This window comes from Nerophis ophidion, linkage group LG14, assembly GCF_033978795.1.
Source record: "Nerophis ophidion isolate RoL-2023_Sa linkage group LG14, RoL_Noph_v1.0, whole genome shotgun sequence".
NCBI lineage: Eukaryota > Metazoa > Chordata > Actinopteri > Syngnathiformes > Syngnathidae > Nerophis > Nerophis ophidion.
The window spans coordinates 51,822,778-51,846,388 of record NC_084624.1 but is presented as its reverse complement, the minus strand read 5'-3'; the positions used below and the strand labels follow the sequence as shown (position 1 = coordinate 51,846,388).

The window sequence follows — 23,611 nt, the reverse complement described above, 5'->3', positions numbered from 1 at the left end:
CTACCGCTTAGTCCCTTTTGGGGTCGCGGGGGGCGCTGGCGCCTATCTCAGTTTGGTTGTGTTTGAGTTTTTCCTCTGTGTGTGTGTAGTATTTCCTGTCTTTAGTTCCTGTCAGCACTCTATGTTGGTTCAGTTTCCTGTTTGTCTCCCTGAGTGCTGTGTACCCTCAGCTGCTGCTGATCGGCACCTGGCCACACCTGGTGTCAATCAGCCCGATCTTATTTAGACCTGTCTTCTCATCCAGTCAGGGCTGGATTATTGTCACTTCTGTATTGTCGCTCCTGTCGTGTCGATTTGTGTCAATGTCAGTTCTACTTGTCGTTCCTACTGGTCTTTTGTTCCCTGCTTCCAGTTTGTTTGTTCATAGTCAAGTTTGTTTTTTTTAGGGGTTCGTCACAAACAAACTCTGACAAAATGTGTCCTAACACAGACCAACATTGTAGCGTGAGTACACTTTAAGGAATACTTGGAAGTACTTGTAGTACAACGAACATGTTTATTTGCATGTTTAAATTCATTTGTACACTAGGAAGTAAATCGCATATTTGGAGAATAAAGTACATTTTACACACGTTGTGTTTATTCTAAACAAAATGTTACTACCTTTAGTACAGAATGTCCAAAAACCAGAAGGAACACAAAATAATTAAATGAAAGACTGCAACAGTATTCCAAGTGGAAGTGTATTAAGTACAAATAAAGTGTAAGTATAAAGTCAAAAAAGGAAGTATTACTCGTGTTTTGCTACATTTGTTGCAGAGGAAGAGTTGATGATGAGAATTGGACATCACTGGTCCAAGTCACACTGGTGGCCTTCAGGAGGATGAAGATGAAGGAAAGGCTGCAAGCAAAGGAAGGAAGGAAGGAGGGAAGGAAGGAAGGAAGCTGTGAAATGTGAAGGAAGCTGCCATTGATGATCCAAATGTCACACCTGGTCTGTGGACTCATCAGGATCCAGGATGTTGGCCTGGTGGATCTGGTTCTCTGATGTGCATCCGTCCTGAGGACCACCACATCCCACGGGACAAATGTAGTCCTCGGACTCTTCTGGACGCTTCCTGCGCAAGTGAGCCAAGTTGGAAAAGACCACCTTTTTTGGCTGCAACACAAAAAAAAAAACAGGAAAAACTTTTTCTTTTCCTGGCTGGCTGCTTGTTGTGTTTATTATTGCAAAATTGAAACATGAATGTTATGTTTATTGTTTCATAAAAACATGAATGTTATGTTTATTGTTTCATAAAAACATGAATATTATGTTTAATGCATCATAAAAACATGAATGTTATGTTTAATGCATCATAAAAACATGAATATTATGTTTATTGTTTCATAAAAATATGAATGTTATGTTTTTTGCTTCATAAAAACATGAGTGTTATGTTTATTGCATCGTAAAAACATGAATGTTATGTTTGTTGTTTCATAAAAACATGAATGTAATGTTTATTGCATCATAAAAACATGAATGTTATGTTTGTTGCATCATAAAAACATGAATGTTATGTTTAATGCAACATAAAAACAATGATGTTTTTATTGCTTCATAAAAACATGAATGTTATGTTTAATGCAACATAAAACATGAATGTTATGTTTATTGCTTCATAAAAACATGAGTGTTATGTTTAATGCTTCATAAAAACATGAATGTTATGTTTAATGCAACATAAAACATGAATGTTATGTTTATTGTTTCATAAAAACATGAATCTTATTTTTATTGTTTCATAAAAACATGAATGTTATGTTTATTGCATCATAAAAACAATCTTATGTTTATTGTTTCATAAAAACATGAATGTTATGTTTAATGCAACATAAAACATGAATGTTATGTTTATTGTTTCATAAAAACATGAATCTTACGTTTATTGTTTCATAAAAACATGAATGTTATGTTTATTGTTTCATAAAAACATGAATGTTATAATTATTGTTTCATAAAAACATGAACGTTATGTTTATTGCTTCATAAAAACATGAATGTTATAATTATTGTTTCATAAAAACATGAACGTTATGTTTATTGTTTCATAAAAACATGAATGTTATGTTTAATGCATCATAAAAACATTAATGTCCTGTTTATTGCTTCATAAAAACACGAATGTTATGTTTAATGCATCATAAAAACATGAATATTATGTTTAATGCATCATAAAAACATGAATGTTATGTTTATTGTTTCATAAAAACATGAATGTTATGTTTTTTGCTTCATAAAAACATGAATGTTATGTTTATTGCATCGTAAAAACATGAATATTATGTTTATTGCATCATAAAAACATGAATGTTGTGTTTATTGCATCATAAAAACATGAATATTATGTTTATTGCATCATAAAAACATGAATGTTGTGTTTATTGCATCATAAAAACATGAATGTTATGTTTATTGCATCATAAAACATGAATGTTATGTTTGTTGTTTCATAAAAACATGAATGTTATGTTTATTGCATCATAAAACATGAATGTTATGTTTATTGCATCATAAAAACATGAATGTTATGTTTGTTGCATCATAAAAACATGAATGTTATGTTTAATGCAACATAAAACATAAATGTTATGTTTATTGTTTCATAAAAACACGAATCTTATTTTTATTGTTTCATAAAAACATGAATGTTATGTTTATTGCATCATAAAACAATCTTATGTTTATTGTTTCATAAAAACATGAATGTTATGTTTCTTGTTTCATAAAAACATTAATGTTATGTTTAATGCAACATAAAACATGAATCTTATGTTTATTGTTTCATAAAAACATGAATGTTATGTTTATTGTTTCATAAAAACATGAATGTTATAATTATTGTTTCATAAAAACATGAAAGTTATGTTTCTTGTTTCATAAAAACATGAATGTTATGTTTATTGTTTCATAAAAACATGAATGTTATGTTTATTGCATCATAAAAACATGAATGTTATGTTTAATGCAACATAAAACATGAATGTTATGTTTATTGCTTCATAAAAACATGAGTGTTATGTTTAATGCTTCATAAAAAACATGAATGTTATGTTTAATGCAACATAAAACATGAATGTTATGTTTATTGTTTCATAAAAACATGAATCTTATTTTTATTGTTTCATAAAAACATGAATGTTATGTTTATTGCATCATAAAAACAATCTTATGTTTATTGTTTCATAAAAACATGAATGTCATGTTTCTTGTTTCATAAAAACATGAATGTTATGTTTAATGCAACATAAAACATGAATGTTATGTTTATTGTTTCATAAAAACATGAATCTTATGTTTATTGTTTCATAAAAACATGAATGTTATGTTTATTGTTTCATAAAACATGAATGTTATAATTATTGTTTCATAAAAACATGAATGTTATGTTTATTGTTTCATAAAAACATGAATGTTATAATTATTGTTTCATAAAAACATGAATGTTATGTTTAATGCAACATAAAAACATGAATGCCATGTTTATTGTGTAACGATGTAACATTCATGTCATCTTCATTGAAGTAAAAGTAGTGTTATTGTTGTGTGTTACCTTGATCTTAGCGGTAATGTCGAGTGGCGAGTGGTCAGCGGCTTGGGCGTATTGTCGCTTCTCCTGCTGGGCGTGTCTCCCCAGCAGGTTGTCGAAGTTGGTGCTGAGGTGGCGTCTGAGCAGAGTTTTGTGAGGCGGGATGTTCAGCAACATGGCCAGCGTGTCGGCGTTAAAGCCAGGCTCCAGCATCTTTTGGAGAACAGACAATGGAGGACCTTGGCGAGCGACGAGCAAACATTCATACTTACTATCAGACCCAAACATTCATACTTACTATCAGACCCAAACATTCATACTTACTATCAGACCCAAACATTTATACTTACTATCAGACCCAAACATTCATACTTACTATCAGACCCAAACATTCATACTTACTATCAGACCCAAACATTTATACTTACTATCAGACCCAAACATTTATACTTACTATCAGACCCAAACATTTATACTTACTATCAGACCCAAACATTCATACTTACTATCAGACCCAAACATTCATACTTATTATCAGACCCAAACATTCATACTTACTATCAGACCCAAACATTCATACTTACTATCAGACCCAAACATTCATACTTATTATCAGACCCAAACATTCATACTTACTATCAGACCCAAACATTCATACTTACTATCAGACCCAAACATTCATACTTACTATCAGACCCAAACATTCATACTTACTATCAGACCCAAACATTCATACTTATTATCAGACCCAAATATTCATACTTATTATCAGACCTCCATGACGAACATTCATACTTACTATCAGACCCAAACATTCATACTTACTATCAGACCTCCATGAAAAACATTCATACTTACTATCAGACCTCCATGACAAACATTCATACTTACTATCAGACCTCCATGACAAACATTCATATTTACTATCAGACCCAAACATTCATACTTACTATCAGACCTCCATGACAAACATTCATATTTACTATCAGACCCAAACATTCATACTTACTATCAGACCTCCATGACAAACATTCATATTTACTATCAGACCCAAACATTCATACTTACTATCAGACCTCCATGACAAACATTCATACTTACTATCAGACCTCCATGACAAACATTCATACTTACTATCAGACCCAAACATTCATACTTACTATCAGACCTCCATGACAAACATTCATATTTACTATCAGACCCAAACATTCATACTTACTATCAGACCTCCATGACAAACATTCATACTTACTATCAGACCTCCATGACAAACATTCATATTTACTATCAGACCCAAACATTCATACTTACTATCAGACCTCCATGACAAACATTCATATTTACTATCAGACCCAAACATTCATACTTACTATCAGACCTCCATGACAAACATTCATACTTACTATCAGACCTCCATGACAAACATTCATACTTACTATCAGACCTCCATGACAAACATTCATACTTACTATCGGACCTCCATGACAAACATTCCTACTTACTATCAGACCTCCATGACAAACATTCATACTTACTATCAGACCCAAACATTCATACTTACTATCGGACCTCCATGACAAACATTCATACTTACTATCAGACCTCCATGACAAACATTCATACTTACTATCAGACCTCCATGACAAACATTCATACTTACTATCAGACCTCCATGACAAACATTCATACTTACTATCAGACCTCCATGACAAACATTCATACTTACTATCAGACTTCCATGACAAACATTCATACTTACTATCAGACCTCCACGACAAACATTCATACTTACTATCAGGCCTCCATGACAAAAATTCATACTTACTATCAGACCTCCATGACAAACATTCATACTTACTATCAGACCTCCATGACAAACATTCATACTTACTATCAGACCTCCATGACAAACATTCATACTTACTATCAGACCTCCACGACAAACATTCATACTTACTATCAGACCTCCATGACAAACATTCATACTTACTATCAGGCCTCCATGACAAAAATTCATACTTACTATCAGACCTCCATGACAAACATTCATACTTACTATCAGGCCTCCATGACAAAAATTCATACTTACTATCAGACCTCCATGACAAACATTCATACTTACTATCAGACCTCCATGACAAAAATTCATACTTACTATCAGACCTCCATGACAAACATTCATACTTACTATCAGACCTCCACGACAAACATTCATACTTACTATCAGACCTCCATGACACACATTCATACTTACTATCAGACCTCCATGACAAACATTCATACTTACTATCAGACCTCCATGACAAACATTCATACTTACTATCAGACCTCCATGAACTCCACTGCCACGCAGGTTTGGGGCATACTCTGCCAGGTCTACAGATCTCAGCCACTCCATGACTCTGTGGTTGGACCACTGGGCCACCTCCCCTCCACTCAACTGCTTCAGAAACATACATCAATATTGACTTTATCACCATCAACTTTGTATTCAGTCAGCAAGTAAAAGAAAGAATAGTGAACACTGACGTCAGTGCTGGGTCGGCGCTTCATGCAGAAGGGATGGAACTTGTTGAGGTGGAGAACATGGATGGCACACCTGATGCTCAGATGATGCAGCTGGCTGTTTACCTTCAGGACTGACAGATCCTTCTGAAACACACGGAGAGACAACAGCTTCATGTCGTGTTGTGTAACTAGCAGCTTCATGTCATGTTGTGTAACTAGCAGCTTATGTTGTGTAACTAGCAGCTTCATGTCATGTTGTGTAACTAGCAGCTTCATGTCATGTTGTGTAACTAGCAGCTTATGTTGTGTAACTAGCAGCTTCATGTCGTGTTGTGTAACTAGCAGCTTCATGTCATGTTGTGTAACTAGCAGCTTCATGTCATGTTGTGTAACTAGCAGCTTCATGTCATGTTGTGTAACTAGCAGCTTATGTTGTGTAACTAGCAGCTTCATGTCATGTTGTGTAACTAGCAGCTTCATGTCGTGTTGTGTAACTGGCAGCTTCATGTCATGTTGTGTAACTAGCAGCCTCATATCATATTGTGTAACTAGCAGCTTCATGTCATGTTGTGTAACTAGCAGCTTCATGTCATGTTGTGTAACTAGCAGCTTCATGTCATGTTGTGTAACTAGCAGCTTCATGTCATGTTGTGTAACTAGCAGCCTCATGTCATGTTGTGTAACTAGCAGCCTCATATCATGTTGTGTAACTAGCAGCTTCATGTCATGTTGTGTAACTAGCAGCTTCATGTCGTGTTGTGTAACTAGCAGCTTCATGTCGTGTTGTGTAACTAGCAGCCTCATGTCATGTTGTGTAACTAGCAGCTTCATGTCATGTTGTGTAACTAGCAGCCTCATATCATGTTGTGTAACTAGCAGCTTCATGTCATGTTGTGTAACTAGCAGCTTCATGTCATGTTGTGTAACTAGCAGCCTCATATCATGTTGTGTAACTAGCAGCTTCATGTCGTGTTGTGTAACTAGCAGCTTCATGTCGTGTTGTGTAACTAGCAGCTTCATGTCATGTTGTGTAACTAGCAGCTTCATGTCATGTTGTGTAACTAGCAGTTTCATGTCATGTGTAACTAGCAGCTTATGTTGTGTAACTAGCAGCTTCATGTCATGTTGTGTAACTAGCAGTTTCATGTCATGTGTAACTAGCAGCTTATGTTGTGTAACTAGCAGCTTCATGTCGTGTTGTGTAACTAGCAGCTTCATGTCGTGTTGTGTAACTAGCAGCTTCATGTCATGTTGTGTAACTAGCAGCCTCATGTCATGTTGTGTAACTAGCAGCTTCATGTCATGTTGTGTAACTAGCAGCTTCATGTCATGTTGTGTAACTAGCAGCTTATGTTGTGTAACTAGCAGCTTCATGTTGTGTTGTGTAACTAGCAGCTTCATGTCGTGTTGTGTAACTAGCAGCTTCATGTCATGTTGTGTAACTAGCAGCTTCATGTCGTGTTGTGTAACTAGCAGCTTCATGTCGTGTTGTGTAACTAGCAGCTTCATGTCATGTTGTGTAACTAGCAGCTTCATGTCATGTTGTGTAACTAGCAGCTTCATGTCGTGTTGTGTAACTAGCAGCCTCATGTCATGTTGTGTAACTAGCAGCCTCATGTCGTGTTGTGTAACTAGCAGCTTCATGTCATGTTGTGTAACTAGCAGCTTCATGTCATGTTGTGTAACTAGCAGCTTCATGTCGTGTTGTGTAACTAGCAGCCTCATGTCATGTTGTGTAACTAGCAGCCTCATGTCGTGTTGTGTAACTAGCAGCTTCATGTCATGTTGTGTAACTAGCAGCTTCATGTCATGTTGTGTAACTAGCAGCTTCATGTCGTGTTGTGTAACTAGCAGCTTCATGTCATGTTGTGTAACTAGCAGCTTCATGTCAAGTTGTGTAACTAGCAGCTTCATGTCATGTTGTGTAACTAGCAGCTTATGTTGTGTAACTAGCAGCTTCATGTCATGTTGTGAAACTAGCAGCTTCATGTCATGTTGTGTAACTAGCAGCTTCATGTCATGTTGTGTAACTAGCAGCTTCATGTCATGTTGTGTAACTAGCAGCTTCATGTCATGTTGTGTAACTAGCAGCTTCATGTCATGTTGTGTAACTAGCAGCCTCATGTCATGTTGTGTAACTAGCAGCTTCATGTCAAGTTGTGTAACTAGCAGCTTCATGTCATGTTGTGTAACCAGAAGCTTCATGTCATGTTGTGAAACTAGCAGCTTCATGTCATGTTGTGTAACTAGCAGCTTCATGTCGTGTTGTGTAACTAGCAGCTTCATGTCATGTTGTGTAACTAGCAGCTTCATGTCATGTTGTGTAACTAGCAGCTTCATGTTGTGTTGTGTAACTAGCAGCTTCATGTCGTGTTGTGTAACTAGCAGCTTCATGTCATGTTGTGTAACTAGCAGCTTCATGTCGTGTTGTGTAACTAGCAGCTTCATGTCATGTTGTGTAACTAGCAGCTTCATGTCATGTTGTGTAACTAGCAGCTTCATGTCATGTTGTGTAACTAGCAGCTTCATGTCATGTTGTGTAACTAGCAGCTTCATGTCATGTTGTGTAACTAGCAGCTTCATGTCATGTTGTGTAACTAGCAGCCTCATGTCATGTTGTGTAACTAGCAGCCTCATGTCATGTTGTGTAACTAGCAACTTCATGTCATGTTGTGTAACTAGTAGCTTCATGTCATGTGTAACTAGCAGCTTCATGTCATGTTGTGTAACTAGCAGCTTCATGTCATGTTGTGTAACTAGCAGCTTCATGTCATGTTGTGTAACTAGCAGCCTCATGTCATGTTGTGTAACTAGCAGCTTCATGTCATGTTGTGTAACTAGCAGCTTCATGTCATGTTGTGTAACTAGCAGCTTCATGTCGTGTTGTGTAACTAGCAACTTCATGTCATGTTGTGTAACTAGCAGCTTCATGTCATGTTGTGTAACTAGCAACTTCATGTCATGTTGTGTAACTAGCAGCTTCATGTCATGTTGTGTAACTAGCAACTTCATGTCATGTTGTGTAACTAGCAGCTTCATGTCATGTGTAACTAGCAGCTTCATGTCATGTTGTGTAACTAGCAGCTTCATGTCAAGTTGTGTAACTAGCAGCTTCATGTCATGTTGTGTAACTAGCAGCTTCATGTCATGTGTAACTAGCAGCTTCATGTCATGTTGTGTAACTAGCAGCTTCATGTCAAGTTGTGTAACTAGCAGCTTATGTTGTGTAACTAGCAGCTTCATGTCATGTTGTGTAACTAGCACCTTATGTTGTGTAACTAGCAGCTTATGTTGTGTAACTAGCAGCTTATGTTGTGTAACTAGCAGATTATGTTGTGTAACCAACAGTTTATGTTGTGTAACTAGCAGCTTGATGTCATGTTGTGGAACTAGCAGTTTATGTTGTGTAACTAGCAGCTTGATGTCATGTTGTGTAACTAGCAACTTTATGTCATGTTGTGTAACTAGCAGCTTATGTTGTGTAACTAGCAGCTTATGTTGTTTAACTAGCAGCTTGATGTCATGTTGTGTAACTGGCAGCTTATATTGTGTAACTAGCATCTTATGTTGTGTAACTAGCACCTTATGTTGTGTAACTAGCAGCTTAATGCCATGTTGTGTAACTAGCAGATTATGTTGTGTAACAAGCACCTTATGTTGTGTAACTAGCAGCTTTTGTTGTGTAACTAGCAGCTTGATGTCATGTTGTGTAACTAGCACCTTATGTTGTGTAACTAGCAGCTTATGTTCTGTAACTAGCAGATTATGTTGTGTAACTAGCAGCGTATGTTGTATAACTAGCAGCTTCATGTCATGTTGTGTAACTAGCAGTTTATGCTGTGTAACTAGCACATTTTGCTGTGTAACTAGCAGCTTATGTTGTGTAACTAGCAGCTTGATGTCATGTTGTGTAACTAGCAGCTTGATGTCATGTTGTGTAACTAGCAGCCTATGTTGTGTAACTAGCAACTTGATGTCATGTTGTGTAACTAGCAGCTTCATGTCATGTGTAACTAACAGCTTCATGTCATGTTGTGTAACTAGCAGCTTCATGTCAAGTTGTGTAACTAGCAGCTTATGTTGTGTAACTAGCAGCTTGATGTCATGTTGTGTAACTAGCACCTTATGTTGTGTAACTAGCAGCTTATGTTGTGTAACTAGCAGCTTATGTTGTGTAACTAGCAGATTATGTTGTGTAACCAGCAGTTTATGTTGTGTAACTAGCAGCTTGATGTCATGTTGTGGAACTAGCAGTTTATGTTGTGTAACTAGCAGCTTGATGTCATGTTGTGTAACTAGCAACTTTATGTCATGTTGTGTAACTAGCAGCATATGTTGTGTAACTAGCAGCTTATGTTGTTTAACTAGCAGCTTGATGTCATGTTGTGTAACTGGCAGCTTATATTGTGTAACTAGCATCTTATGTTGTGTAACTAGCACCTTATGTTGTGTAACTAGCAGCTTATGTTGTGTAACTAGCAGCTTGATGTCATGTTGTGTAACTAGCACCTTATGTTGTGTAACTAGCAGCTTATGTTCTGTAACTAGCAGATTATGTTGTGTAACTAGCAGCGTATGTTGTATAACTAGCAGCTTCATGTCATGTTGTGTAACTAGCAGTTTATGCTGTGTAACTAGCACATTTTGCTGTGTAACTAGCAGCTTATGTTGTGTAACTAGCAGCTTGATGTCATGTTGTGTAACTAGCAGCTTTTGTTGTGTAACTAGCAGCTTGATGTCATGTTGTGTAACTAGCAGCCTATGTTGTGTAACTAGCAACTTGATGTCATGTTGTGTAACTAGCAGCTTTTGTTGTGTAACTAGCAGCTTGATGTCATGTTGTGTAACTAGCAGCTTTTGTTGTGTAACTAGCAGCTTGATGTCATGTTGTGTAACTAACAGCTTATGTTGTGTAACTAGCAGCTTCATGTCATGTGTAACTAGCAGCTTATGTTGTGTAACTAGCAGCTTATGTTGTGTAACTAGCAGCTTCATGTCATGTTGTGTAACTAGCAGCTTATGTTATGTAACTAGCAGCTTTATGTAAGTGCAGCACACAAGAGCTGGTGTTCCTCTGGACAACTCACCACCGTCAAGTACTGCAGCATACGTCCATCCACTCTTGCTTCACTAAATTGATCTTTATACTGAGGAAGTCCAATGTCATCCAGCCATCCTTTGGAACATCACATGTACAAAGTGTTACATGTCACATGTACAAAGTGTTACATGTCATATGTACAAAATGTTACATGTCACATGTACAAAATGTTACATGTCACATGTACAAAGTGTTACATGTCACATGTACAAAATGTTACATGTCACATGTACAAAGTGTTACATGTCACATGTACAAAGTGTCACATGTCACATGTACAAAGTGTTACATGTCACATGTACAAAGTGTTACATGTCACATGTACAAAGTGTTACATGCCATATGTACAAAATGTTACATGTCACATGTACAAAGTGTTACATGCCACATGTACAAAGTGTTACATGTCACATGTACAAAGTGTTACATGTCATATGTACAAAATGTTACATGTCACATGTACAAAATGTTACATGTCATATGTACAACATGTTACATGTCACATGTACAAAGTGTTACATGTCACATGTACAAAATGTTACATGTCACATGTACAAAATGTTACATGTCATATGTACAAAATGTTACATGTCACATGTACAAAGTGTTACATGTCACATGTACAAAATGTTACATGTCACATGTACAAAGTGTTACATGTCACATGTACAAAGTGTTACATGTCACATGTACAAAGTGTTACATGTCACATGTACAAAGTGTTACATGCCATATGTACAAAATGTTACATGTCACATGTACAAAATGTTACATGTCATATGTACAAAATGTTACATGTCACATGTACAAAGTGTTACATGTCACATGTACAAAATGTTACATGTCACATGTACTAAATGTTACATGTCATATGTACAAAATGTTACATGTGACATGTACAAAGTGTTACATGTCACATGTACAAAATGTTACATGTCACATGTACAAAGTGTTACATGTCACATGTACAAAAGCAGTGAAGTTGTGTAAATGCTAAATAAAAAGACAATACAACAAATCCGTTTCAACTTATATTCAATTGAATAGACTGCAAAGACAAGATATTTCATCTTCACACTGACAAATTTTGGAATTCTTTGAAAATATTAGCTCATTAGGAATTTGATGCCTGCAACATGTTTCAAAAAAGCCATTTTTACCAGTGTGTTACATGGCCTTTCCTTTTAACAACACTCAGTGCAGGTTTGGGAACTGAGGAGACACATTTTTGAAGTGGAATTCTTTCCCATTCTTGCTTGATGTACAGCTTAAGTTGTTCAACGGTCTCCCGCCTCATATTTTAGTCTTCACACATTTTCAATGTCTGGACTACAGGCAGGCCAGTCTAGTACCTGCACTCTTCTACTATGAAGCCAACAGTTGGCATTGTCTTGCTGAAATAAGCAGGGGCGTCCATGATAACGTCGCTTGGATAAATAAATGATAAATGGGTTGTACTTGTATAGCGCTTTTCTACCTTCAAGGTACTCAAAGCGCTTTGACACTACTTTTAGCTCGGTTGGTAGAGTGGCCGTGCCAGCAACTTGAGGGTTGCAGGTTCGATTCCCCCTTCCACCATCCTAGTCACTGCCGTTGTGTCCTTGGGCAAGACACTTTACCCACCTGCTCCCAGTGCCACCCACACTGGTTTGAATGTAACTTAGATATTGGGGTTCACTATGTAAAGCGCTTTGAGTCACTAGAGAAAAAAGCGCTATATAAATATAATTCACTTCACTACCCATTCACACACACATTCACACACTGATGGAGGGAGCTGCCATGCAAGGCGCCAACCAGCACCCATCAGGAGCAAGGGTGAAGTGTCTTGCTCAGGACACAACGGACGTGACGAAGTTGGTACTAGGTGGGAATTGAACTAGGGACCCTCGGGTTGTGCACGGCCACTCTCCCACTGCGCCACGCCGTCCCTACATATGGCAACATATGTTGCTCCAAAAGCTGTATGTACCTTTCAGCATTAATGATGCCTTCACAGATGTGTAAATTACCCATGCCCTGGCCACTAATACACCCAGCGAAGCCGGCTGTGTTTTTGGGTGTTGTTGATAAATGGCTTTGGCTTTGCATAGTAGAGTTTTAACTTGCACCTACAGATGTAGCGACCAACTGTAGTTACTGACAGTGGTTTTCTGAAGTGTTCCTGAGCCCATGTGGTGATATCTTTTACACGATGATGTCAGTTTTTGATGCAGTAGTGCCTGAGGGATCCAAAGTGCGTAATATCATGGCTTACGAGCAGGGATTTCTCCACATTCTCTGAACCTTTTGATGATAGTATGGAGCGTAGACGGTGAAATCCGCCCCGCGATGAGGTGGCGACTAGTCCAGGGTGTCCCTGCCTACCGCCTGAATGCAGCTGAGATAGGCGCTAGCGACCCCCCGCAAACCCAAAGGGGACAAGCGGTAGAAAATGGATGAATGGTGAAATCCCTAAATTCCTTGTTGAGAAATATTGTTCGTAAACAATTTGCTCAGGCATTTGTTGACAAAGTGGTGACCCTCGCCCCGTCCTTGTTTGTGAATGAGTGAGCATTTGCTTTTATACCCAATCATGGCACCCACCTGTTCCCAATTAGCCTGTTCACCTCTGGGATGTTCCAAATAAGTCTTTGATGAGCATTCCTCAACTTCGTCACTCTTTTTTGCCACTTGTGCCAGCTTTTTTTAAAACATGTTGCAGGCATCAAATTCCAAATGAGCTTATATTTGCAAAAAAAAGAACAACGTTTCTCAGTGTGAAGATGAAATATCTTGTCTTTGCAGTCTATTCAATTAAATATAAGTTGAAAAGGAATATTTGTATTCTCTTTTTATTTAGCATTTACACAAGGTGACAACTTGACAGTTTTTGGGCTTTCTCTACTTTCCTCTTCCTGCTTGCTTCATTGTGTCATATTTAGTGCTGGAATACATACGAGTGACCCAGATGTAATCCAAGTCAGCAGACTTCTGCTGCTGCTTGCTACTCAGAGACTTGATGGCCAGCTGGAGTTTCTTCCGATGCAAAGGATTCTTCATTCCCATTTCCTACCAACACAAAAAAGGGGAGGACATATTAGGACTCCCAGCCATCCCTTACATACATAGTACATCATTACATACATAGTACATCATTACATACATAGTACATCATTACATACATAGTACATCATTACATACATAGTACATCATTACATACATAGTACATCATTACATACATAGTACATCGTTACATATATAGTACATCATTACATACATAGTACTTCATTACATACATAGTACATCATTACATACATAGTACATCATTACATACATAGTACTTCATTACATACATAGTACATCATTACATACATAGTACATCATTACATACATAGTACATCATTACATACATAGTACTTCATTACATACATAGTACATCATTACATACATAGTACATCATTACATACATAGTACATCGTAACATACATAGTACATCGTTACATACATAGTACATCATTACATACATAGTACATCATTACATACACCGTACATCGTAACATACATAGTACATCGTTACATACATAGTACATCATTACATACATAGTACATCGTTACATACATAGTACATTGTTACATACATAGTACATCATTACATACATAGTACATCATTACATACATAGTACATCGTAACATACATAGTACATCATTACATACATACTACATTGTTTCATACATAGTACATCATTACATACATAGTACATCATTACATACATCGTACATCATTACATACATACTACATTGTTACATACATAGTACATCATTACATACATAGTACATCATTACATACATAGTACATCATTACATACATAGTACATTGTAACATACATAGTACATTGCAACATACATAGTACATCGTTACATACATAGTACATCATTACATACACAGTACATCATTACATACATAGTACATCATTATATACATAGTACATCATTACATACATCGTACATCGTTACATACATACTACATCGTTACATCCATAGTACATCATTACATACATAGTACATCATTACATACATAGTACATCGTTACATACATAGTACATCATTACATACATAGTACTTCATTACATACATAGTACTTCATTACATACATAGTACATCATTACATACATAGTACATCATTACATACATAGTACTTCATTACATACATAGTACATCATTATACATAGTACATCATTACATACATAGTACTTCATTACATAAATAGTATTTCATTACATACATAGTACATCATTATACATAGTACATCATTACATACATAGTACTTCATTACATACATAGTACATCATTATACATAGTACATCATTACATACATAGTACTTCATTACATACATAGTACTTCATTACATACATAGTACTTCATTACATAAATAGTATTTTATTACATACATAGTACATCATTACATACATAGTACATCATTACATACATAGTACATCATTACATACATCGTACATCGTTACATACATACTACATCGTTACATCCATAGTACATCATTACATACATAGTACATCATTACATACATAGTACATCATTACATACATAGTACATTGTAACATACATAGTACATCGTTACATACATAGTACATCATTACATACATAGTACATCATTACATACATAGTACATCATTACATACATAGTACATCATTACATACATAGTACATCGTTACATACATAGTACATCGTTACATACATAGTACATCATTACATACATAGTACATCATTACATGCATAGTACATCATTACATACATAGTACATCGTAACATACATAGTACATCATTACATACATACTACATTGTTGTATACATTGTACATCATTACATACATAGTACATCATTACATACATCGTACGTCATTACATACGTACTACATTGTTACATGCATAGTACATCATTACATACATAGTACATCATTACATACATAGTACATCATTACATACATAGTACATCATTACAAACATAGTACATTGTAACATACATAGTACATTGTAACATACATAGTACATTGTAACATACATAGTACATCATTACATACATAGTACATCATTACATACATAGTACATCGTTACATACATAGTACATCGTTACATACATAGTACATCTTTACATACATAGTACATCATTACATACATAGTACATCATTACATACATAGTACATCGTAACATACATAGTACATCGTTACATACATAGCACTTCATTACATACATAGTACATCGTAACATACATAGTACATCGTTACATACATAGTACATAATTACATACATAGTACATCATTACATACATAGTACATCGCAACATACATAGTACATCGTAACATACATAGTACATCGTTACATACATAGTACATCATTACATACATAGTACATCGTAACATACATAGTACATCATTACATACATAGTACATCGTAACATACATAGTACATCATTACATACATACTACAGTGTTGCATACATAGTACATCATTACATACATAGTACATCATTACATACATCGTACATCATTACATATATACTACATTGTTACATACATAGTACATCATTACATACATAGTACTTCATTACATACATAGTACATCATTACATACATAGTACATCATTACATACATAATACATCGTAACATACATAGTACATCGTTACATACATAGTACATCATAACATACATAGTACATCGTTACATACATAGTACATAATTACATACATAGTACATCGCAACATACATAGTACATCGTAACATACATAGTACATCGTTACATACATAGTACATCGTAACATACATAGTACATCGTTACATACATAGTAAATAATTACATACACAGTACATCATTACATACATAGTACATCGTTACATACATAGTACATCATTACATACATAGTACATCATTACATACATAGTACTTCATTACATACATAGTACATCGTAACATACATAGTACATCGTTACATACATAGTACATAATTACATACATAGTACATCATTACATACATAGTACATCGCAACATACATAGTACATCGTAACATACATAGTACATCGTTACATACATAGTGCATCATTACATACATAGTACATCATTACATACATAGTACATCGTAACATACATAGTACATCATTACATACATAGTACATCGTAACATACATAGTACATCATTACATACATACTACATTGTTGCATACATAGTACATCATTACATACATAGTACATCATTACATACATCGTACATCATTACATATATACTACATTGTTGCATACATAGTACATCATTACATACATAGTACATCATTACATACATAGTACATTGTAACATACATATTACATTGCAACATACATAGTACATCGTTACATACATAGTACATCATTACATACATAGTACATCATTACATACATAGTACATCATTACATACATAGTGCATCGTTACATACATAGTACATCGTTACATACATAGTACATCATTACATACATAGTACATCATTACAAACATAGTACATCATTACATACATAGTACATTGTTACATACATAGTACATCATTACATGCATAGTACATCATTACATACATAGTACATCATTACATACATAGTACATCATTACATACATAGTACATTATTGTGTGTGTGAGTATGTACCTTGTGTAGTTTCTGTGGCGTGGCTGCCAGTGTGTGTGTGTGTGTGTGTGTGTGTGTGTGTGAGTGTGTACCTTGTGTAGTTCCCGTGGCGTGGCTGCCAGTGTGTGTGTGTGTGTGTGTGTGTGTGTGTGTGTGTGTACATTGTGTAGATCGAGTGGCATGGCTGCCTGTGTGTGTGTGTACCTTGTGTAGTTCCTATGGCGTGGCTGCCTGTGTGTGTGTGTGTACCTTGTGCAGATCCTGTGGCGTGGCTGTCAGTGTGTGTGTGTGTGTGTGTATATACCTTGTGTAGATCCTGTGGCGTGGCTGCCAGTGTGTGTGTGTGTGAGTGTGTGTGTGTGTGTACCTTGTGTAGATCATGTGGCGTGCCTGCCAGTGTGTGTGTGTGTATATACCTTGTGTAGATCCTGTGGCGTGGCTGATTGTGTGTGTGTGTGTGTGTGTGTGTGTGTGTGTGTGTGTGTGTGTGTGTGTGTGTGTGTGTGTGTGTGTGTGTGTGTGTGTGTGCCTTGTGTAGTTCCTGTGGCGTGGCTGCCAGTGTGTGTGTGCTTGTGTGATTATGTGCGTGTATAAACCTTGTGTAGATCCTGTGGCGTGGCTGCCAGTGTGTGTGTGTGAGTGTGTGTGTGTGAGTGTGTGTGTGTGTGTGTACCTTGTGTAGATCGTGTGGCGTGCCTGCCAGTGTGTGTGTGTGTGTGTGTATATACCTTGTGTAGATCCTGTGGCGTGGCTGATTGTGTGTGTGTGTGTGCCTTGTGTAGTTCCTGTGGCGTGGCTGCCAGTGTGTGTGTGCTTGTGTGAGTGTGTGTGTGTGTGTATGTGTGTGTATAAACCTTGTGTAGATCCTGTGGCGTGGCTGCCAGTGTGTGTGTGTGAGTGTGTGTGTCTGTACCCTGTGTAGATCGTGTGGCGTGGCTGCCAGTGTGTGTGTGTGTACCCTGTGTAGATCGTGCGGCGTGGCTCCCAGTGTGTGTGTGTGTGTGTGAGTGTGTACCTTGTGTAGTTCCTGTGGCGTGCTCGCCAGTGTGTGTGTGTGTGTGTGTGTGTGTGTATACCTTGTGTAGATCCTGTGGCGTGGCTGCCAGTGTGTGTGTGTGTGTGTGTGTGTGGCTGCCAGTGTGTGTATGTGTGTGTGTACCTTGTGTAGTTCTTGTGGCGTGGCTGCCTGTGTGTGTGTGTGTGTGTGTGTGTGTGTGTGAGTGTGTATCTTGTGTAGTTCCTGTGGCGTGGCTGCCAGTGTGTGTGTGTGTGTGTGTGTGTACCTTATGTAGTTCCTGTGGCGTGGCTGCCAGTGTGTGTGTGTGTGTGTGTACCTTGTGTAGTTCCTGTGGCGTGGTTGCCAGTGTGTGTGTGTCTGTGTGTGTGTGTGAGTGTGTGTATATACCTTGTGTAGATCCTGTGGCGTGGCTGCCAGTGTGTGAGTGTGTGTGTGTGAGTGTGTGTGTGTGTGTGTGTGTGTGTGTGTGTGTGTGTGTGTGTGTGTGTGTGTGTGTGTGTGTGTGTGTGGCATGGCTGCCAGTGTGTGTGTGTGAGTGTGTACTTTGTGTAGTTCCTGTGGCGTGGCTCCCAGTGTGTGTGTGTGTGTGTGTGTGAGTGTGTACCTTGTGTAGTTCCTGTGGCGTGGCTGCCAGTGTGTGTGTGTGTGTGTGTGTGTACCTTGTGTAGTTCCTGTGGCGTGGTTGCCAGTGTGTGTGTGTCTGTGTGTGTGTGTGTGTGTACCTTGTGTAGATCGTGTGGCGTGGCTGCCAGTAGAGTTTGACCATCGTTGAGCCAATGGCGAGCGAGCATGGCGTACTGTCCCAGTCCAATGTCTTCCAGCCAATCACACGTCTGCTCTGTGCTCCACTTGGAAAAAGGAACCTTCAAGTCTCTGGACAATAAAAACATCATATTTTTTATTCTTGAATAATCACTTTCTTCTTCTGCTTTTCAACACTTTGTGATATCAGTTTATGTAATTTATTGCTCCAGCTAGCAGGATCACACTGACATTATTATGTTTCATCCATCCATCCAATTTCTACCGCTTATTCCCTTTTGGGGTGGCGGAGGGCGCTGGTGCCTATCTCAGCTACAATCGGGCGGAAGGTGGGGTCCACCCTGGACAAGTTGCCACCTCATCGCAGGTCTGTTATGTTTAATGTTTATCACTATGTGTCCTTCTAAGGTCATATTACTTTTTAAATGTCTTCACGGATCAGCGCCACAGTATATGTCCGACATTTTAAAAATGTACACCCCCACTCGGTCCGCTGATCACTTTCTTCTTGTCTGCCCTAAAAGCCGTTTGAAATCCAGAGGTGATGGTGCATTTTCTGCTGTGGTCCCAAAACTTTGGAACAATATCCCTCTTGCTACTTGTCAGGCTTGCCCCTGACAGTTTGTTTGGGTTTTAGTTTTTTTCCTCTGTGTGTAGTGTTTCCTGTCAGCGCTCGTATTTTGTCTGTTTCCTGTGTTTCTCCCTGGGCGCTGTTTCCCCTCAACTGCAGCTGATTGGCACCTGGCCACACCTGGTGTCAATCAGCCCACACCTATTTAGACCTGTTTTCTCCTCCAGTCAGTGCTGGATTATTGTCCGTCGTCTATATTTCGGTAGCTGTTAGTAGCTTACTGTCTTTTTTTCCCTGCTTCCGTTTTGTTTTCATACTACAAGTAACGGCTTCTGTTTCCTGCTAGCTCTCATGCTAGCTCTTTTAGTTTGTTATCTCTGCACCTTGGGGTTCGTCACCAACTAACTTTGACACTACTTGGACGATTCCCTCTTTAATGACTCAAATCACATCTTAAAACATATTTTCACTCTTTCGCTTTTGTAGCATGAGAGTTGTGGGATTTTAGGCTATTTTATTTTCTCTGATGTAGTCTATATATTTATTCTTTTTATGGTTTAAATGTTATAAATGTTTTATATTACTGACTCTTCTCGTAAGTATGTCTTCACTTCTGCGCAGCATTTTGTCAAACTTCTACTGTTGTTTTTTTTAAAATCTGCTATATAAATAAAGTGGATTAGATAAATTAAATACAAGGACATACACTATATATATATATATATATATATATATATATATATATATATACATATAAACATACACGTGCCGCATATGAACTGAAGGTGCCAGTCTTGGTCCAGCGCTGGCTCTGATGTTTCCCCGCTTAAAGTCACCAAGGTTCGGGTCATGGACCTGGACTGGACTACCTGACTGACTGCGACGGATGCTGAAGACAAGACAAAGACAACAAAAGGTATAAAAGTTGACCTAAAATCAGTCCTTCTGGATTTTGCAGGTTTTTCTGTTGACGCTAGAGTGTCACTCAGACTCATTTAACTGTTTCTGGACGGAAATATGCAGGGAATTGGCGGGCGTTCAACAAAGTTGCTTGAATTTGAGTGAATTGGTGTGATCGCAATGGAGGAAATATCCCAGAGGGACTGAAAGATGGAGGATTGCCATCCGGAGCAGGACTTACAAGCCCCACAGTTTCTTGATGCCTCTGTGACTCTTCCTGCTTTCTGCTGACATGGCGGACTGCAGGCTGGAGTCCCTCTCAGTGGACAGGAAGGACGGGTCCGACTGGTTGGACTCGTCCAGCTTCTCTGCATGTCCTGTCAGAGCAGGAAGAAGAAGAGCGCTTGTTTTGTGCGTCCTGAGAACAAAGCAGCGGGCCACAAAGGGGAACTAACTACCCGCCAGGACGAGGCAGGTGCAGGATCCAGGTGAGTGAAAGGTGAGAAGAAAGCAAAAATGAGTCAAGCTTGCAAAGCTCATATTGCAGGTCAGCCTGGGTCAGAGTACAACTTGATTTTGTGTTGCTAAAACATGAACGTGACCACAATAAACCCCTGCAGGAACATTACAATGTTTGTCTTCATTATTACCCTATTCACAGGCGCATAGGGTACACGGGATTATAAGGCGCATTAAAGGAGTCATATTATTATGATTATTTTTTAGATGTAAGACTTCCTTGAGGTCTACATAACATGTCATGCTGCTTCTTTGCTCAAAATGTTGCATAGATGATGTTTTACACATCATCTTCAACTCACTTTCTGACCGTCTCTTCAGGATGCAACGTTTTGTTTACGTGCCTCCACTTGGACAGCGTTTTCTCCCTGTCATCTTTGTTGTAGCGGTGTAGCATGCAAGGACGGGAGTGGAAGAAGTGTCAAAAGAAACAACACCGGAAATGTGTCCCGTGACCGGCCCTCACTGAACACAACTAAACGCGTGCATTTTTAAGTAAGACCAACATTTCTAAAGTATAATACCTAAAGTATACTGCAGCCACAGAAGAAAAAGGGGAATGAGAAGCAAAGAGGAAAGCAGTTGAAGTTAGAAGACAGAATCCATGACTTCCTGTTTGCACACATCATACGCAGCCGTGACTTCCTGTTTGCACACATCAGACGCAGCTATGACTTCCTGTTTGCACACATCATATGCAGCTATGACTTCCTGTTTGCACACATCATATGCAGCTATGACTTCCTGTTTGCACACATCATATGCAGCCGTGACTTCCTGTTTGCACACATCATACGCAGCTATGACTTCCTGTTTGCACACTTCATACGCAGCTATGACTTCCTGTTTGCACACATCATATGCAGCTATGACTTCCTGTTTGCACACATCATATGCAGCTATGACTTCCTGTTTGCACACATCATATGCAGCTATGACTTCCTGTTTGCACACATCATATGCAGCTATGACTTCCTGTTTGCACACATCATGCGCAGCTATGACTTCCTGTTTGCACACATCATACGCAGCTATGACTTCCTGTTTGCACACATCATATGCAGCTATGACTTCCTGTTTGCACACATCATATGCAGCTATGACTTCCTGTTTGCACACATCATATGCAGTTGTGACTTCCTGTTTGCACACTTCATACGCAGCTGTGACTTCCTGTTTGCACACTTCATACGCAGCTATGACTTCCTGTTTGCACACTTCATACGCAGCTATGACTTCCTGTTTGCACACTTCATACGCAGCTATGACTTCCTGTTTGCACACTTCATACGCAGCTATGACTTCCTGTTTGCACACTTCATACGCAGCTATGACTTCCTGTTTGCACACTTCATACGCAGCTATGACTTCCTGTTTGCACACATCATATGCAGCTATGACTTCCTGTTTGCACACATCCTATGCAGCTATGACTTCCTGTTTGCACACATCATATGCAGCTATGACTTCCTGTTTGCACACATCATATGCAGCTATGACTTCCTGTTTGCACACATCATATGCAGCTATGACTTCCTGTTTGCACACATCATATGCAGCTATGACTTCCTGTTTGCACACATCATATGCAGCTATGACTTCCTGTTTGCACAAATCATATGCAGCTATGACTTCCTGTTTGCACACATCATATGCAGCTATGACTTCCTGTTTGCACACATCATATGCAGCTATGACTTCCTGTTTGCACACATCATATGCAGCTATGACTTCCTGTTTGCACACATCATATGCAGCTATGACTTCCTGTTTGCACACATCATATGCAGCTATGACTTCCTGTTTGCACACATCATGCGCAGCTATGACTTCCTGTTTGCACACATCATGCGCAGCTATGACTTCCTGTTTGCACACATCATACGCAGCTATGACTTCCTGTTTGCACACATCTTACGCAGCTATGACTTCCTGTTTGCACACATCATACGCAGCTATGACTTCCTGTTTGCACACATCATGCGCAGCTATGACTTCCTGTTTGCACACATTATGCGCAGCTATGACTTCCTGTTTGCACACTTCATACGCAGCTATGACTTCCTGTTTGCACA

General features: G+C 38.1%; 1 protein-coding gene and 1 long non-coding RNA gene across 13 annotated transcripts in view; one reads left to right on the top strand and one right to left on the bottom strand.

Moving 5' to 3' along the window:
- Window positions 1-476: 476 nt before the first annotated feature.
- LOC133568828 (liprin-beta-2-like) overlaps window positions 477-23,611 on the bottom strand; it is a 183,425-nt gene continuing 160,290 nt past the window's right edge. For 10 of the 12 annotated variants that reach the window (XM_061920987.1, XM_061920988.1, XM_061920986.1 and 7 more), the window contains 10 exons: window positions 21,259-21,394; window positions 20,881-21,006; window positions 19,507-19,657; window positions 14,061-14,172; window positions 11,108-11,196; window positions 6,042-6,164; window positions 5,833-5,955; window positions 3,537-3,725; window positions 932-1,099; window positions 477-841 (listed from right to left, as the gene is read on the bottom strand). In XM_061920987.1, the coding sequence (XP_061776971.1) occupies window positions 788-841; window positions 932-1,099; window positions 3,537-3,725; window positions 5,833-5,955; window positions 6,042-6,164; window positions 11,108-11,196; window positions 14,061-14,172; window positions 19,507-19,657; window positions 20,881-21,006; window positions 21,259-21,394 (1,271 nt within the window). In that variant the 3' untranslated portion in view covers window positions 477-787. The remainder of the gene's footprint in view (window positions 842-931; window positions 1,100-3,536; window positions 3,726-5,832; window positions 5,956-6,041; window positions 6,165-11,107; window positions 11,197-14,060; window positions 14,173-19,506; window positions 19,658-20,880; window positions 21,007-21,258; window positions 21,395-23,611) is intronic. The other 2 variants (XM_061920990.1, XM_061920993.1) reach the window with 2 other exon arrangements.
- LOC133568830 (uncharacterized) overlaps window positions 21,408-23,611 on the top strand; it is a 3,247-nt gene continuing 1,043 nt past the window's right edge. The window contains exon 1 of the long non-coding RNA XR_009809683.1: window positions 21,408-21,516. This is a non-coding gene — a long non-coding RNA (uncharacterized LOC133568830). The remainder of the gene's footprint in view (window positions 21,517-23,611) is intronic.